The sequence below is a fragment of the Esox lucius genome, chromosome 8 (genome assembly GCF_011004845.1).
Source record: "Esox lucius isolate fEsoLuc1 chromosome 8, fEsoLuc1.pri, whole genome shotgun sequence".
Classification (NCBI taxonomy): Eukaryota; Metazoa; Chordata; class Actinopteri; order Esociformes; family Esocidae; genus Esox; species Esox lucius.
Genome location: NC_047576.1, coordinates 11,179,912 through 11,198,895, shown reverse-complemented (window position 1 = coordinate 11,198,895; position 18,984 = coordinate 11,179,912). Strand labels below are relative to the sequence as shown.

The 18,984-nt window shown below is 43.7% G+C and overlaps 1 protein-coding gene across 1 annotated transcript in view; it reads left to right on the top strand.

Moving 5' to 3' along the window:
* ncanb (neurocan b) overlaps positions 1-18,984 on the top strand; it is a 143,113-nt gene that overhangs the window by 89,262 nt on the left and 34,867 nt on the right. Inside the window, exon 10 of the mRNA XM_010871573.3 lies at positions 2,944-3,060. Within this exon, the coding sequence (XP_010869875.2) occupies positions 2,944-3,060 (117 nt within the window). The remainder of the gene's footprint in view (positions 1-2,943; positions 3,061-18,984) is intronic.

The following is an 18,984-nucleotide window of genomic DNA, read 5'->3' as shown; positions in this document are numbered from 1 at the left end:
TTTCTCCTTCTTTCATTTTCTTTCATTCACTCTCTGTCTCCACTCACAGTCTCACATTTTTACTCTATCACTCCATCGCTATTGCTTTCTGTCTGTCTTTCTCCCTTTCTCCTTGCCTCTCTTTCTCTCCATCCATCACGCTCTCTCTCTCTCTATTATTCAGTCTCTATATCCCTCTCTCTCTGTCCTTCAATCTGGCTTTGTCTCTCCTTTGCTTTCTTTCCTTTGCTCTCCTAAAGTCTCACACACACACACACATACACACACTGCAGTCCCTGTTACATACAAGGATTTCTGAGTGCACGTGTATGTTTGTGTAAGTGTGTGTATGAGTGTGTTCACTGTTTTAGTAATACCTCTAGTGTATGAATGACCTGGATGCCCCGTCCGCAGTCTCAGTAGTGTGTGTAAACAGATGGTGAGAAGCACAATCCCATTTGGGTGTAATAAGTCGTGACTAATTGTGTGAGAATTGGATCAATGTTGTATTTCTTGATACCAGGCCTGCCTTGGTCTCTCTGTGCTTTAGAGTCTGTGGAGTATGGAGCGCCACTTCTACTCCAGACACCTCATCGTTAGGAGTGTACACATTCGTTAAGCTGTATTTAGTTCCGTTATAGCGAAGTTATTAATGATCTAGTCGAAGTGCAGTTTGTTTTTGTTTTGTGCAGGAGGCTGACGATCTACACCTCTGCTTGCACAGAAGATCGTTTTCATGTTGTAAGAGGGGCCTTTCAGTTTTGCTTTCATGCAGGGATAATGGGTCTGAAGTAGCGCTAGTGGCTCTTTTGGGCTTCCCTGCTGGGTGTCATCTCTTCTGAGCTCTCCCTAAAAGACTGAGTCAGAGCACTCCTTCTCACTTCCACTCAGCAGTTGCTTCATTACTTGCCCAGCTAGCCTGGGCCGCAGGTGCATAAACACACACAAACACACACAAACACACACACACACACGCACACACACATACATACACACGTGGACACTCCCACACACATAATCACACTCACTCACATTAACACACACATTGAAACACGTGCATAGACACAGCCGTCTGAGCTTGAGAGAGGTGTCCTGTCCTCGTGTGCTCTAATCACAGTCATGGTGACCAGCACAGACAATGCCAGCAGAGGAATGAACCCTACCGGGGATCGTTCAAGGGACACCAGCGTTGGGACATTTCTACTGAATTCTCCCACGTTCTGATTTTTATTTAGTTCCAGTTTAGCCTTTTTCCACTTGCCCTTATGAAGTATCCCTCACCCTCAACAGAATGTCCGTTCATTCTAATCCACACAACCGCATCTGCCCGTGCCCGCGGGATTGCGCCTCTGCCGTGGAAACCCGTGTTAGATGAAGGTACGGTGTCAGTAGGCTAGCTGTGGAGCCGCCGTGGAACGACAGGCAGCCTGACTGTCCCCGGTAGCGCGGCTGCACTTCCCTGTCTGTGTGTTTGTGAGTGGCGACGCCATCGTGCCGTTGAGCCCACGCCGCTGTCCTCCCATTAAAACACTGTCGCCAGCCGCCTCCGTGAAGACTTCCACTCACACCAGCCGGTTGTGGCTCATGTATCTGGCCACTGAGTGGGTGTGGGCGGGGGAGGTGGTCAAGTGTGTGGACATTTAAGAACTAGTGGAGGAATATATGTATATAATAATTTCTGTGGGCGTGTGTTTATGCACGTGTGTGGGGGATTCATGGTGTGTGTGTGTGTGTGTGTGTGTGTGTGTGTGCAGGGAGTGTGCATGTGTGTGTGTGTGGGGGTTGTTCTTGGTTTAGCTGCTGATTTTTAGGCGTTCGTGTTTTTTCTTCTCTCAGACGAAAGTGTCATGACTACAGCATGAGGATGGTGGAAGGAAGTCAAACCCTCAGCCCCTTTATCTCAGGAGCCGGTTGGAATCTCGCTCACACTCGCTCAGATACACCGTATACCTTCACCATGGCATTCTCACGCGCACACACACACACACGCGCGCCCACACACATGTACACTTAAACACACGCACGCGCACACTGCTCTCTCATGCAGGCAGACAGCCTAAACTCACACTAGAATTGGACATCTGCAGACGGGGTGTCTTTTCCCTCATACATGATTAAGGAGGCCTGGGCATTACAAGGCTGGAGATGAGATGCAGTCTCATTGTGTCTCTGCCTGGAAGTCTGGGCTGGCTAATAACAGGCGTCGTAATCCAGCTAGCTCTCTGCCACACCACGTCAAAGCCTACTGCTGTGTAATCGTCCTTGTCAAACTCCAGCATCGCTCCGATAAGTAGGGCCTTTCATTTTGGACTTAATGTCGTCTGTCTCACCGTTTATCCCCGAAACATTCCCCATGAAGAGCAGGGCTTATTACCAAACAACCATGCACTAATGGACCATGTAAAGAGGCGGCCGGGGGGGGGGGCGGGGGGGCGGGGGTGCCTGACTTGACAACGAGCAGGTCAGTTATGAGGACCCGTGACATCAAATGGGACTCTGGCGGGCGGCACTCATTGCCCCCCCCCCGAGTATCCGTCATGATAAACAGGCAGCAGACAGGCTGCTGTAGCTGCCCAAATTGTCGTCTTGTAGAGAGTCTCAATTTCACGGCCAGGCTGTCCCCCTGTTTGTCTCCCTCTCCCTCCTCTCAATAACCCCTCAGATTGTCTGCCTTTTTCTCTCTCTCTTTTGGCTCCCCTGATTTTCTTTGTGTCCAGTAGACAGCATGGTGTCAGTGAGGGGGGCGTCTGGTGGCTTTTAGGATGAAGTACTTGTCCTCCTTTTTTAACCAAACTGTAATAAAGGATGAGGAACATTCTGACTGTGACGCTGAGCACCGGCCATGAGCTGGATATGGTGTGTGTGTGTCTGTGTTTGTGTCTGTGTGTGTGCGTGTGTGTGTGTGTCTACGTGTGTGTATGTGTCTGGTCTGGGTTTAAACATAACTCTGTCTCCATTGTGCAGCCGAGGAGGACCCGTGCCAGACCAACCCCTGTCTGCATGGAGGCAGCTGTCTGAGGGAGGGCGACGGCTACAGCTGCTACTGTCCCCAGGGATACTCCGGAGAGAGCTGTGAGATCGGTGAGTCACGACCTGAAGGTCACTGCGGAGAGGGCAAAGGTCAAGAGCTTCGGGAGGACAACGTGTCTCACCGTGACTTTGTCCTCAGGGCCACTGTCGTCAGTGTTGCTCTTTAACTCATCCAAACATACAGTCTGTGTTTGTGTGCGTACAGTGTTTCAGAGGTGTGTGTGTGTGTGACAGGGTTCTGTGCTCAGAGGTGAGCCTGTAACGGTGAGTGTGCGTTGAATGGGGAAGTTGTGCAGCCGGCTGTGACAGCGAGATGCTTAGTGTCTGTGACATCCAGGAAGACAGGCAGCTCATCTCTCCACTGGCCTGTGTAACAGGACACTGAGCCCAGTCAGGCTGTGGGCTGTGTCCTGCCACGTAAGCGTCTGTGACGGAGACACAGTCTGGTCAGGGAGAGGTTGGTCATCAAGGTCAGGAGCATTCATTCACTGGAGGTTGTGTGTGCATGCATTTACTGTAGCTGTGAGGCGTGTAGATGCAGGAAAGACAAGAGAAGGATGACCGGACAGGAAGGCCAGGAGGACAGGTGGATAAGGAGGGCAGGAGGACAGGAGGACAGCAGCTCAGTAAGGGTTGGAGGAGGAGGACACCGAGGGACTGTATAATTGGACAGTCTTACAAACAAAAGGGGTCAGAAGAGAGAGAGGGACATAAGGGAAATGTGAGACGGAAAGAGAGAAAACGAAACAGAGAAAGAGGCTGAGAAAGACACAGAGAGACAGAGAGACAGAGAGAGACACAGTGAGAGACACAGAGAGACACAGAAAGAGACACAGAGAGACACAGAGAGAGGCTGAGAATGACACAGAGAGACAGAGAGACAGAGAGACAGAGAGAGACACAGAGAGACACAGAGAGACACAGAGAGACACAGAGAGAGATACAGAGAGGTTGAGAAAGACATAGAGAAAGAAAGAGAGACAGAGTAAGAGGCAGAGAAAGAGCGAGGGAGAGAGAAAGACAGATAATGGCACAAGGGGAATGGTTCCATTTTACATTTTCAGTCTTGTCATTTAGTAGAAGCTTTTATTCAGAGTGACTTACAGTGAACATGTCCGAACGCATCAGAGGCGAAGCAGTTCATATTTCAATAACATTTAACTGTCATGTTTGGCTGTTTATCTGACGCCTACAAGTGACAACTTTGACAGTACTTTTACTAGTAGGAGGAACTATGACAGTACTTCTATAGTAGGAGTAACTATGACAGTACTTTTATAGTAGGAGGAACTAGAACAGTACTTCTACTAGTAGGAGGAACTATGACATTACTTCTACTAGTAGGAGGAACTATGACAGTACTTCTATAGTAGGAGTAACTATGACAGTACTTTTATAGTAGGAGGAACTATGATAGTGCTTCTATTAGTAGGAGGAACTATGACATTACTTCTACTAGTAGGAGGAACTATGACACTACTTCTACTAGTAGGAGGAACTATGACAGTACTTTTATAGTAGGAGGAACTATGATCGTACTTCTACTAGTAGGAGGAACTATGACATTACTTCTACTAGTAGGAGGAACTATGACAGTACTTCTACTAGTAGGAGGAACTATGACAGTACTTCTATAGTAGGAGGAACTATGACAGTACTTCTATAGTAGGAGGAACTATGACAGTACTTCTATAGTAGTAGGAACTATGACAGTACTTTTATAGTAGGAGGAACTATAACAGTACTTCTACGAGTAGGAGGAACTATGACAGTACTACTACAGGGTTTTTCCTGGCTACCAATTAGTTTAAGGTGGTACCCCAAACCCTGCTACCACGTAAATATTTTGACGTGCTTTGGTGTAAAAGAAAACTAGGATCCACTTACTCATCTCTGCGACGTCAGGACCTGTGAGGACCTGTAAGCAAAGTTGCCAGATCATTGACAGTAAATCATGAAATCCGCAAAAACGCCATATCTACTATACAACCCTATCTGTAAATCAACCCCCCAAACCTATTAAAAATAGGCAGTTTTGGGGGAAACCTACCTATCTGGCAACACTGACAATATAAAAAAAAGGTTTCTTCCTATGGTCACATTCGCTGCAGTATATCTCTATTTACCGTAAATGTAGGCTATTTAGTGTATGAGCGAACATGATGTTTTACCGTGCCGACACACAGAGGTGGTGAAGATTTTGGGAGGGCAGCTGCCTTTGAGTTTTATGTGCTGGAACATTTGGGCTCCTGCTTATAGTCAAACGATGATGGTACTACATCTATAGCTGGGATTCTTGACTGAAGTGTTTTATTGTCATTTTACATAAACTTATGTTTTCATAATTTTGCTTGAAAAATTGTATAATCAGTTTTCAGTTGAATAGTTACATTAAATATACTGATGTAATGTAATTTTGTGAAAAAATAAAATAAACAATTGCCATTTTGTCGATTTAGTAAAAGAAAGCTGGACTATTTAAGATACTTAGATTATTTGTAGCCTGTCCGTATTATATACTCTGTCTCAACATGATGTCTACCATCAGCAAAAATATTGCTGTGTAGAGGTGATAATCAAATAAACAAGTTTATGAACATTCAAATGTTTCTAGCGTTGTCAACAAGGAATCTGCAAATAAGAATTTTGTTTTCATTCTGCATGAGTCAATCAAAATGGTAAAGCAAAGAAATATTGTACAGACTAGGAATTACTGGCCTCCAGTAACGGACAGGACTGGCTGTAATTATATGGGGGCGCCACTGCGTCTGTATCACTTATGAGGTTGCCTTGCTTTCTTGTGGGGAAGCCCAGGTCCCCAGGCACCCCTAAAATGAATGGAAATTTAGAACCTTTTTACTCACAGCACAGTAATCAGTTTTAGACAAAGAGATTGAGCAAAGACATTGCCTATGGATCCCATCCATCAATTAAGTCGATAAAGAGGGGTGGGTTTTCAGGGGTCATTGCTTACATAGAGGGGTCATAGACCAAGGGTCAGAGGTTAGGAAACAAGGTATTATCATGGGTGTGATTATCAATCAGCCATCCACTGACCAAAAGCTGCACCTAGCACACACACAACCATCCACAAACACACACACATACACCCACACACAAACACAGAAGCACGCACACACACACAGCCGTCCACAAACAGACACATACAAACATACAAACACAAACAGACAGAGACACAAACCACAGCTATGTGGGGGAAGTAGACTTGATTTGGGGATCATACTAAACTAGTATGGGCTAAGTGTATCAGTGATCAATCAATGTTGCTGCCGCATTAATACATCCTGATAAATTCATGTTTTAAATAGGTTTTAAAGATAAGGCTAGTTTGGAATCCCTCAGAAACATTGAGATTAAATTGCCCGCTGTAGATATGCCTTTCAAACTACAGGGCGGGGTAAACAACTTTGTAAAATTGCTTTTCTAAGATGGGTTACCAGAAACAGCAAGTGACCTATTTTGATTAAAAATATTAGAAAACAGCTGATACATTCATTAATACTATTTCATCCTACCACAAAGCAATAGTTCCGACACATTGTTCATTGCTACCCAAGCCGGCTGTCCGTTTGTTCTTCATGTGCTGCTATTGTTCAAAACGACTGGTCGTTCATCTGATTCATTTGTGTTGCTGCGGGCTGTCAGTGCACGCTGACTCTGTGCATTGCTGAGTCACACTTCCAGCACATCTGACTTTTTGTGCACGCTGAGTCACTCATCCAGCACATCATCTGACTCTTTGTGCACGCTGATTCACACATCCAGCACATAATCTGACTCTTTGTGCACACTGAGTCACACATCCAGCACATAAACTGACTCTTTGTGCACGCTGAGTCACACATCCAGCACATAATCTGACTCTTTGTGCACACTGATTCACACATCCAGCACATCATCTGACTCTTTGTGCACGCTGAGTCACACATCCAGCACATCATCTGACTCTTTGTGCAAGCTGAGTCACACATCCAGCACATAATCTGACTCTTTGTGCACACTGATTCACACATCCAGCACATAATCTGACTCTTTGTGCACACTGATTCACACAATAAGCCGTAACCTATGTGCCAGACCATTTTATATGTATGGGAAGTAATTGTGATCATAACGCTTCACTTCAGTCTATGACCTCATGACTACATGATGCTACGCAAGCTCTTCCTTTTTACCTTTCTAACCTTTCTGCTGAATTTAGTTTTACTTGTCATTCGTTCTTCGTAAGTCCATAACTTGTCAGTCTGATGCATGAGTTCGCAAATATCAAACAATGTTAATTACAGCTGAAGTCTGTGCATGTATCCACATTGACTCAACCCCACATGCTCCCTAGGCAAGTATGGGAGGAGAATAGGAGTTTTCTCTCTTGTTGTACTCTTTAAAATGTGTCTCTTCTCTTTACCTCTCCTCTTGTCTTAGCCCTTTATCTCCTGTCTCTCTTGCCATATTCCTCTTTCTGTTGCTGTCTAGCTTTCTCTCTACATTTTACCTTAATTATCATATCATCTTTCTCTCTACACCATGGGATTCCAAAAATGTCTCCTCCGAGAACCACCGAATCACTATCAGAAGCTATTTGTTTTTAAATTGAAATACAAAATAGAACATGTTGAAGGCCCCATCTCTGGACTGGGATGTATGACTGTTCTGTCTCTGTTCCCTCCCTTTCATCTGTGGTTCTTCAGTCATTACAGTTCATTACTACATTGATCATGACTGATCCAGTAAGCCTTACATACAGTTCTGCAGGAAGCCAATCTTATTTCCATCTGCATACATTACAGTTATAGGAGAAATTACGATTTTCTGGAGGTGGGACTGTGGCTAGAGAAGGTGCCGGAAGACAATTCTTAGTGTTCGCAATTCTTTGGGATGTGGCGTTTAGAGGAGATGCATTATACATTCTGTTCCCTTTCTGCTGGGTTGGTTAAACATTTATGAGACGAGGGGGGACCGAGAGCATGGAGGGGAGGAGGCCAGCAGGGGGCTTGGGTGAGATTAGCCCATAGGGGAGGGAGGGTCAGGTTGGGGTCCTCTATAGGAAAAGGAACCCCCCATAGACACTGAATGTACATGTTTATATTCATGATTGTAGTTCTCCCAAATAATACTATGTTTGCTCAGTTGGAGGAAATAGTGAAATAGTGGCCTAACACCTGTGCTGTGCATACAGCCTACAGATAGTCTGGAGCTTGGGTCTGAATACAATATGTAGGGCAGAGGGCTCCCTCTGACAAAGAATCCTGTCAACCCTAGTAATTACATTTTCCCCTTCTGGCAAACTGTCTCAGATACTTAAGCTGTTGCTAGTTTTAAAGTCAGCAAGTCGAGTCTTTCGTCTTGGCTGCACGTACTGTAGCTTTGACATTGTCTCTGTGCAGATTCATAAACACAGCCTGGTTTTTTGACAATGACGACTTTATCTGTTCTGTCGAAATGGGGTTTGTCTTTAGATGTGCTGTGGAAAACATCTTAACCCGCCCGTGCACGTGTGTATCTGAGCAGGTGTTCACAAATCATCCTCAGTTTGGCGTCGGGATATTATTTTTTGGGCGTTCTGTCGCTTTGTTCAGAGTGGACGTATGAAAAGGACCAGTGGTATTTTAAGTAAAACAAACTGAGATTCTGTCTGATGCAAATATACAGAACAGAAAAGAGGAATGTTGCGCATTAGTTAATTATTTAATGGTTTTGTCTGGAGCATAAACTGAGTGGAGTGAAGGAAAGGTGTCGTATTATCTTGAGATTTTCTGGACAGATGACATGAGCCTGAGGTGGAGGAGGTCCTCGCAATCATAAACTTACGGACAGATAATGAGAACAACATTTTGACCATATACATTTCTTCTCTGTCTCCTTTTATTTTTGTTTTTCCACCTTTCTCTCCACCTCCACCTCTCCCTCACTTTCTTTCCCAGTTTTTTTCCCTCTGTCTTTCACTCTCCCCTCTCTCAGCCCAACTGTCTTTCTCTCTCTCTGTCATTCTGTCTCTCTCTGAGCTCAGCTGATAAATGTGAACAGAAGTATGTGGTGCAGCATGTCCTGAGGGACGCAATCCCTTATGTACTACTGTTCTGTCCTATTCATACCCTGTTCTCCCCTTACAGTGGAGATGAAGGTGGGTAAACCCCGAGGTTCAGCGTCTCTCTAGCTGGACAGCACCATGTCATCACATTATGTTATAGGGAGGTCAGTGTTTCCATAACATGTTTGCGCTCTGTTTGACTTGCCGATCCACCATGTCGTTTTGTATTGGACTGTGGGCACGTTGAACGCGGTTGATCAAATTAAAAATACAGAAAAAAATACAGAAATGTCTGTAGTACACCAAACCTCTGAACTACGAACAAGTTACACATTCAGAAAGTAAAGGATTTTGGGAACATGCTGATCTCCATGGAGATCATTTGTACAGAGTAGCCTGCGTTTTCTTTTACTTTGTCACAAAAAAGAACGCTAGGACCTAACGGTTAGAGCTACAAATGAATAACTAAATAAGACTCAGTAAAGGCCCTGGAATTTTGGGGTGTTAGTGGTTTTACTTGACATCTCACAGGAGCTTCATTACTGGGCTATAAGGAAGACCACTTCTCTTCTAAAAGAAGTAAAATATATCTGTCCGATGTAGTAAATGCACATAAAAACAAACTGTCTGTTACATGTGAAATCAATGTTTATGTGCAACACAGCAGTGTCTCATAGGCCCTAAAAAATAATCTATCCTCAATCCGTCCTTAAAACTTTCTGTTTGTTACCGTTGTAGATAAAGAGCAAAGAAAGGCAAAGAATTGACTAAGACATTATTAACCAGCCCTGCTCACATGCCCTGGACTACCTCAGTGAAAAGAGGGCATGGTCTTCCATGCACATAATAACTGACAAACTAGTTGTCGTGTAGGTTTATCATTTCCCTAGGTGCTGAAAATAAATAGTATGTTATGTTTGCTTCTCTATCTGTTGGACAGTGTCAATGTCCACCTGCTCATTCGACGCCTCACCACAGCAGCATTAAGACTTGTGTTTAATGTCCCATGTTCTCTGTAGCCCTTCCCTCCCCCTGCTTATAGGTCTCTCGGCCTCTCCTTTCTCCAGCGTGTTGTTATTTGGCAGGAGTCTGTATGGAAATTGCTCTGCACTGCAGAGATCAGGGTGAAACCAAACCCCCAGCCCTCCAGGCCTTATTCTCCAGTATACATTTTATTTTTCTCCTCCTGACTACCTCGTACTCTCACTGACACTCACACAAAAATGTCTCCTATCATCTCTTTTCCTGTCACAGGCAAACACAATCACTCATACCAAATAACATCTTTATACTCCTGCATGCACTCAGAATTGTCCTTGCCCTTTTATTCAAATGTGCATAAACACACGCACGCACATACACACGCACACACACGCACACACACACACTGCAAGCAGTCAGTGTGTAGACAATTTTAAAATGTATGTAGCATAAAGATAAGATGTTTTAGAAGTACATAAAGTCATCTAAAAATATAGGAAATACTTTATATGTAGTTATCTTGATATCAGGTAGATACCGTATCTGTCTGTATGTAGGCAGAAAACCAGCCTCAATCACTGAACCTGAAACACTCATGGATTAATTTGCCTGCTTCCTGGTTGTAGAGTAGAGATAATGGGTCCTGGTAGAGGTCAGCTAATGCTAGGATGCATACATTTTTCCCCTTTAAATAATCACGTTTTAAAATGACATTCAGCTGCTGCATAATCATAAGAACCTAGGCGAGCATTACTTTTATTTAGTCACACTGCCACTAAATTAAAGATTAAAATCATATTATTCATGTGACCCTACTATTTAAGTATAGAACAACATATAGTTTATAACTTTTTGTAAATGTTGAAAAGCATTATGCAAATGTGAATTCTATATATTCTGGGCCGTGCGTTGTATAAGCTCAATTGACCCTGTCATTACATCGCAATATGATTATTGAAGAGGAAAATATTATGTTGAAGTACTTTTTGGGAGAGACCATTTACACAACTGTTGAGGTGAAATCCATGCCTTTGGGCAGCCGTGTTTTCTTAGCATTTGTCGGTGCCAGTTCCATTGCAGTCTAGTACAATAAGGAAGTGAAAATAAAGTGAAAGAAGATGTGTGTGTGTGTGTGTGTGCGTGCGTGTATGTGCATGCACGCTTTCTCGTGTGCATGCCCGCCCATGTCTTCTGTGTGATTGATGGCCACACTGATGAGGCTGTTCGTCGGGCGCTAATAAATGAATCTGATTGGCTGACTGCACCTGCTGCCCATGCCTCATTACTTCACCTCTGATCCTCTCCCTCACCTCCCCTTGGCAACGTGATCACTTGATCCAGCCCAATCATTTGCCATTACCAGCGTCTGATTGGAGCTGCTCGCTAGGCAGTGGCCTACTGCCACAAATACACACACAGACTCACAGCTCTGAACTCCTATGGGCAGCGAGAGGGTGTGTTTTCAGAGCGAGAATAGCACTGGGATGTTGTGTGTAACGCTTTGTTGCTTAACGCGCTGTGGACAGACCTGGAGATTAATGAGCTTTTAGGGCCCCGTTCCCAGGCCAACACAGCCCCCACCCCACGCACGCACGCACGCACACCCCAAGTTGTACAAACCTGCAGCCACTGCTTCACTGCTCCCCTCTGCAATTTGCACTGCGGCCCGAGCCTCCCTGATGGCTGAGCAATAAATCTGGGAGCATGAAGCTGACGTGTATCCGTCAGAGATAAACCTATTGTGTTATGGTGTACACGTATAAGCACTGTATTTTTATTATTGTTATTATTCACAGGTTTTATATGTCCTTATCAACGGGCCAGATAGGTGAGCCACAGACCAGTCATCAGTGTTTTCCTCATTGAGCTGTGTGAACAGAGGGCATACATGCAGGGGCCAAGCGGTCAAGAGTTTGGACCAGTTACGGAAAATTGGTGGTTCTAATCCCATATGTTAAATGAACAGTGTCAGGAACAGGTATTGGCTCCAGACGGTGAACGTTGATATGTTTTATTTTTTCTGTACAGATAAGGGCAAGGCAGGCAAATCGCAGGTTTATTTAAGAACAGGTAATCGAAAGAGAAGGCAAATGTACAAAATCAGCCACAGGCAGGTAGGTCAAGGTTAAAGCTAAGGTCAAAATACTAGTAGGCAAAATTACAGGATTTACAGTCTTAGTATGTGGTACAAAATCTACAATACCTGACAAAGAAACTGAATGCTGAACTGAGCTACATAAAGAAACTAATTATAAACCGGAGGACTAAAAAAACAGGTGAAACCAATGGCAGCAATCAAAAGCCATGACTAAATAGAGGACTGAGCATAGATATAGATACTAGAAAGGTAAACATAGATATGCAGGACTAGATACTGAAAACCAAGAAATACCAAACTAGAACTATAGCTGAAAATAAAGAAATACAAACTGCTAGAATAATAACAGAATAGGAGAAACAAACAAAAAAGGAATCTTACTTCTAGAGTGTACACTCACCTAAAGGGTTATTAGGAACACCATACTAATACTGTGTTTGACACCCTTTCGCCTTCAGAACTGCCTTAATTCTACGTGGCATTGATTCAACATGGTGCTGAAAGCATTCTTTAGAAATGTTGACCCATATTGATAGGATAGCATCTTGCAGTTGATGGAGATTTGTGGGATGCACATCCAGGGCACGAATCTCCCGTTCCACCACATCCCAAAGATGCTCTATTGGGTTGAGATCTGGTGACTGTGGGGGCTATTTCAGTACAGTGAACTCATTGTCATGTTCAAGAAACCAATTTGAAATGATTTGAGCTTTGTGACATGGTGCATTATCCTGCAGGAAGTAGCCATCAGAGGATGGGTACATGGTGGTCATAAAGGGATGGACATGGTCAGAAACAATGCTCAGGTAGGCCGTGGCATTTAAATGATGCCCAATTGGCACTAAGGGGCCTAAAGTGTGCCAAGAAAACATCCCCCACAACATTACACCACCACCATCAGCCTGCACAGTGGTAACACAGCATGATGGATCCATGTTCTCATTCTGTTTACGCCAAATTCTGACTCTATCTTCTGAATGTCTTAACAGAAATCGAGACTCATCAGACCAGGCAACATTCTTCCAGTCTTCAACTGTCCAATTTTGGTGAGCTCGTGCAAATTGTAGCCTCTTTTTCCTATTTGTATTGGAGATGAGTGGTACCCGGTGGGGTCTTCTGCTATTGTAGCTCATCCGCCTCAAGGTTGTGCGTGTTGTGGCTTCACAAATGCTTTGCAGCATACCTCGGTTGTAACGAGTGGTTATTTCAGTCAAAGTTGCTCTTCTATCAGCTTGAATCAGTCGGCCCATTCTCCTCTGACCTCTAGCATCAACAAGGCATTTTCGCCCACAGGACTGCCGCATACTGGATGTTTTTCCCTTTGTAAACCCTAGAAATGGTTGTGCGTGAAAATCCCAGTAACTGAGCAGATTGTGAAATACTCAGACCGGCCCGTCTAGCACCAACAACCATGCCACGCTCAAAATTGCTTAAATCACCTTGCTTTCCAATTCTGACATTCAGTTTGGAGTTCAGGAGATTGTCTTGACCAGGACCACACCACTAAATGCCATGTGATTGGTTGATTAGATAATTGCATTAATGAGAAATTGAACAGGTGTTCCAAATAATCCTTTAGGTGAGTGTAAATTAGAGAGAGATTTTTGGCCCGGCAGTGAGCAGAGCAACAGGCCATGGTACTGTAGATTACTTTATCACCAATCTCAACCCAGAGTCTCTTCTAAAGCGTTCACAGTCAACACCTAATAAACTGCATGCTATTAAGACACACTACAGATGGAAGGAAGATAGTGTAGAAATCTACCAAAGATCAATGGGCCAAAAACAAATCCAATTCTTGCTAGACAACTGAATAAATTGTAGATCCACTCTTTTCAACAATAATAATATCAGTTCAGAATTATCAGTAGAAATGTTGGCAGTTGCATTACAGAACTGCAGTGCCTCTGTCCCCAAACATGGAGGGCATTCAGTGGTACCTAAACATTCTGAACACATTCTGTCATTCCTAGTAAGACAAAGATACCAAAAAAGATCCATATGTCAAGATCACAAACAGTCATTGCTGCCCTAGACGAATCAGATAATTACATCTGCCTGGGCCTAAACATCAGCACCACAGGTAACTTAAAGAGTTTGTGAATGGCCTAAGACACAAGGAAAGAAGGGCCTTCTGTGCCATCAAAAATTACCTGAAACCCCACTTCCCATTCAGGCCCTGGTTTGAAATATTCAGTCAGTTATAGAACCCATCGCCCCATTTATGTTGTCTGAGGTCCACTGACCAACCAAGGAATCACCAAATGGGAGGAACACCCAGCTGAGATCCAGTCAGCAGAATTTAGCTGAATCCTTAAGTAATGCATGCAGAGCAGTATTAGAACTGTGCCCACTAATTTGAATAGCCAAATTAAGAAAAACCTTGACAAGACACAGACTTAATGAACATAGCCTTGTTGTCTAGATAGACTGCCATAGGCTGACCTGGCTCTTGAGAGATGATTTGTGCAAACTGCCCCACGAGATGAGATGGAAACAGACATGGACTTCCTGACTTGTGACCTGTTGCTATGAGGAAACGGCAATCAGTGAACCATAAACAACATTGTAATCATAACTAATATTTGTCTTTGTTTATTTTCCATTCCTGCTAACAGGGCAGTAGGTAATGCGGGGAAAGGTGTGTACAATTCACAGGGCCCATGGCTTGGCAGGGCCCTCTGATGGTAATAATGTCAGTGTCTTCTATAAGTGAGGGGGCCCAGGCATATATTTCTTCAGGGGGGCCAGGGTTACTGGTGACAGCCCTGCCTACTAGGTATTTGTACATTGTCACAACACTGTACATAATAATATAACATTTGAAGAGCTTTTTGATTTCCTAGCATTTCTTATTGTTTTACTCCTTTTGTTATTTACATTGTTGTGTTTTATTTTACTTATTTTCTTATTTTCCACTTTGCAACAAATGTTCCCAATGCCGATAAAGCCTTTTGAATGTAATCAAGATATAGAGCCAGATAGTAGAGAGACGTAGAAAGAGAGAGAGAGAGCAGTAATTAGCATATTCCCACCTAGATAAGTTGTGACAAACCTTTGCAACACTAACTTTACTGCAGAAACGTCTCTCCAGTTAAAGCCTCAGTATCTCCTTATATAACCAACTAAGTTTTTCCACTGGCACTGATTAATCGATTCTGACAGGCAAGGAAAAAATAGATAATTTCTTTCTTTCTACTATGTCAGAAATAGCATAGGTAGAGAATAGCCATCAATTTCCTCCCCTGAGGCAACTGTTCTACATTAAAATCAGAGTGGTATATCTGAGTTGCGGTAGATACATGTACGCAGCAGATAAGTCACACGACCCCTCTTAAACTCATCACAGAGCTGGATGACTGATGGACTGGCTTACTCACAGAATGACTGGCTGGCTGGCTGGCTGACTGATTGGCTTGCTGGTTGTCTGACACCTACAGGGCTTGGGCCCTAAGCCCCTCTGTATGATAGACTGTGAGATGACAACAAGCCTCTGTGAACCTGTCACCTCCCAGAAAACAGGGACCTGAGACGTTGGCTGTGTGAGTACCAGAGGGTTGACATCCTTTTCTCATTAGGTCCCATGCATGTGTTGCACTAGCCCAGTCAACCGGATCCTGGATCTGTCCATCGAAAATACACGTGCAACATAAACACATGAATGCATGTAGTCGGAACACATCCCACCCATCTGTACTCTGAACATGTGGATGTTATTCATAAAGGTTTACCACCATGAAATGGCCAGCTGTTTCATGTCTTTATTGATTCATTTAATAAATTGATACATGAATTGTACTCGGGGTCATAATAATATTCGATGTAACAATGTTTTGTTATTCTGTGTGTTGATGAAAAGGTGTTCTGGGCTGTTATGTTTTAAGCCTCACTCTGGAGGTGTTACTGCCTTGTCATATAGAGGAGTGGTTGTCAAACTTATTAGGCCCAGCGATCCCTTTTCTGATAACACAAGAAAAATTGCTTATTTTGCCCTAGGAAGAGATATTTTAAATGCCCACCTCTTGGCAAGGGACAGATCATTTTGCAGTTTTTCAGCTAATCCTCCTGCAATTCTAAATATATTGTCCCGGGGCACAGATATTTTTATTGTTGGAGCTTTAAACCTAATATCTTGCAACTCTACACATTTTGCCATGAGGCAGAGAGAAAACATTCAGTTTTCAAACTTCAAGCACTCTCAGCAGTGTTTCTGTACACATTCAGCCAGGTATTGTGAAAGCAGTGCTGATGATGAAAACAGATCCAAGTTGTTGGTGTACTACGTCACCCGTTTCTACAGAAACCCCTTAGGGGGTCTTGGTTATTCCGTTCCCCTTAATTATTTATTTATTTCCTCCATTTTTTTAATCTGTTCCCTCAGATGTTTTATTAATTCTCTACATTTTATTTATTAATTCCCTCAATTTTATTTATTAACCCCCCCCCCCCCACACACACACACACATTTATGAATTCATTTTCTTTCTGATTCTATTGATTAATTGCCTAAATTGTTGTTTTCATTCCCTCCATTTTGTCATGTATTCCCTTGGATCTTAATTATCCGCAGTTTGGAGAGTATTTCATGTGTCATGGATAGATTTAAGTTAATTGAATGTTATTTCAAGCTGTGAAATACAAAGAACTTCACTACAAAACAGTATAGTTTATTAAAGGGGAGCTACAGGGTTCCTGGGGGATGTACAATAAGTGCCAATGAAGTGTTGTTGCATGTACAGTTAGAAGACATAGGCTTACTATATCCACACCTTACCAAACATGTTACAGATATTATGACATATCACAGCCAAACGTGAAGAATGGGTAGGGGTCTGAATACTTTTCGAAGGCGCTGTATGAAACCAAGCATTGGCAGTATTATTTCGAATCATTCTTTTTCAGCGAAATTACCTTTGTTTTTCACCTAAACAGAACACAGCCTAGCTGCATCTATAAATGCTCTCCTCGATGTGGGAGGAAATGTTCCCAAACGGTGACAGTCACTGACTTGGTTGAGTTCATACTTGTCCATCTGAGCTCAACTCCGGTGTAGTTGTAGAGGGCCTCAATGCTCTTTCAATCTGACCAGACCTCACCACAACGTAAGAGACCATGCTTCTGAAACCCAGGAACCTGTCGTCAGGGTCTGTAGTTCCAGATGGAGGGGTGGTCTGACTCACTCCCTAACCGTTGCACGAGGCTGTTAACGTGCTCATCAGATGTATCTGGTAGCCATGTGAAACTTAAAGCCCCTCTTATCTGCTCAGAAAGATAATGTCACTTGTGTTGTGTGTGTGCATGTGTTTAATCATAATAGACACTGTCACCTTTGGACATTTATTTTTATTGATTTCCCTTAGAATCCTTTGAGGAATAATATGCAAATTGTGCAAAGATATGTTGAATCTTTGCTTGGTCCACTTCTCTCAGCCTTTAGCTGCATTAAATCCAGGCGGAGGGGAAATGTCAATCATATCAAGGCAGGTTGAATACTAATGACTGAGCTCCACAACACATTCCCCTCATCTGCCAGCAATATTAAATATACTGTAAGACGAAGATAGCTGTATGTTTTATGATGAGAGCACACTGTTTGTTTTATTCATTAGTATTCATTTTAGGGGCTTATCGGTTTTCAACTCCCTCTAAGTCTTTCATAGAGCACTGCACATTTTGTGTCTTTCTTTTCCAGGCCAGACCAATTCAGGAAGTATTGTGTGGGAGAGAGCATGTCTTTGATCGTGGTTAACTGATCTATGTATAGAACATAGGCTGCCTCTGGCAACATCCCAGGGGTTCTGTGTACTTCTGTTCCTTGGTTCACAGTGATCCTCTCTGCATAATGCAAATACATGCACACACACTCCTACAAATATAAGGGCGACAGAAAGCGCATCTGACCAGTTACCGAAAAGTTGCATGACCGAATCCAAGAGCCAGCGTGAAGTCATTTTGCCGCTCTCTCCTTGAGCAATTCATTTAACCCTAATTGCTCCTGTAAGTCACTCTGGATGGGAGCTTCTGCAAAATGTACACAAACACACCAGAGGTATTGACTGCTCAATAGCAGCTATTGAGCCGACAAGCAGTTTGGGCTAGCGGTTATTCAATACAAAGGGATTTATCCAGGTGTGAGAGGAGGGAACATCTAGGTGTCACTCATTTGAGGTACATAACTCTGATGGTTCTAAAGGGCTGCTTGCCGTTCCAGACTGGTTATAGAGTGCAGATCCAGACTGGTTCTGTAGGGCTGAGTGCAGATCCAGACTGGTTCTGTAGGGCTGAGTGCAGATCCAGACTGATTCTGTAGGGCTGAGAGCAGATCCAGACTGATTCTTTAGGGCTGATGGCAGGTCCTCCAGACTGATTCTATAGAGCTGAAGATCCAGACTGATTCTTTAGGGTTGAGTGCCGATCCAGACTGATTCTGTAGGGCTGATGGCAGGTCCTCCAGACCGGTTCTATAGAGCTGAAGATTCAGACTGGTTCTGTAGGGCTGAGTGCAGATCCAGACTAATTCTTTAGGGCTGATGGCAGGTCCTCCAGACTGGTTCTATAGAGCTGAAGATTCAGACTGGTTCTGTAGGGCTGAGTGCAAATCCAGACTGATTCTTTAGGGCTGATGGCAGGTCCTCCAGACCGGTTCTATAGAGCTGAAGATTCAGACTGGTTCTGTAGGGCTGAGTGCAGATCCAGACTGATTCTGTAGGGCTGATGGCAGGTCCTCCAGACCAGTTCTATAGAGCTGAAGATTCAGACTGGTTCTGTAGGGCTGAGTGCAGATCCAGACTGATTCTATAGGGCTGATGGCAGGTCCTCCAGACCAGTTCTATAGAGCTGAAGATTC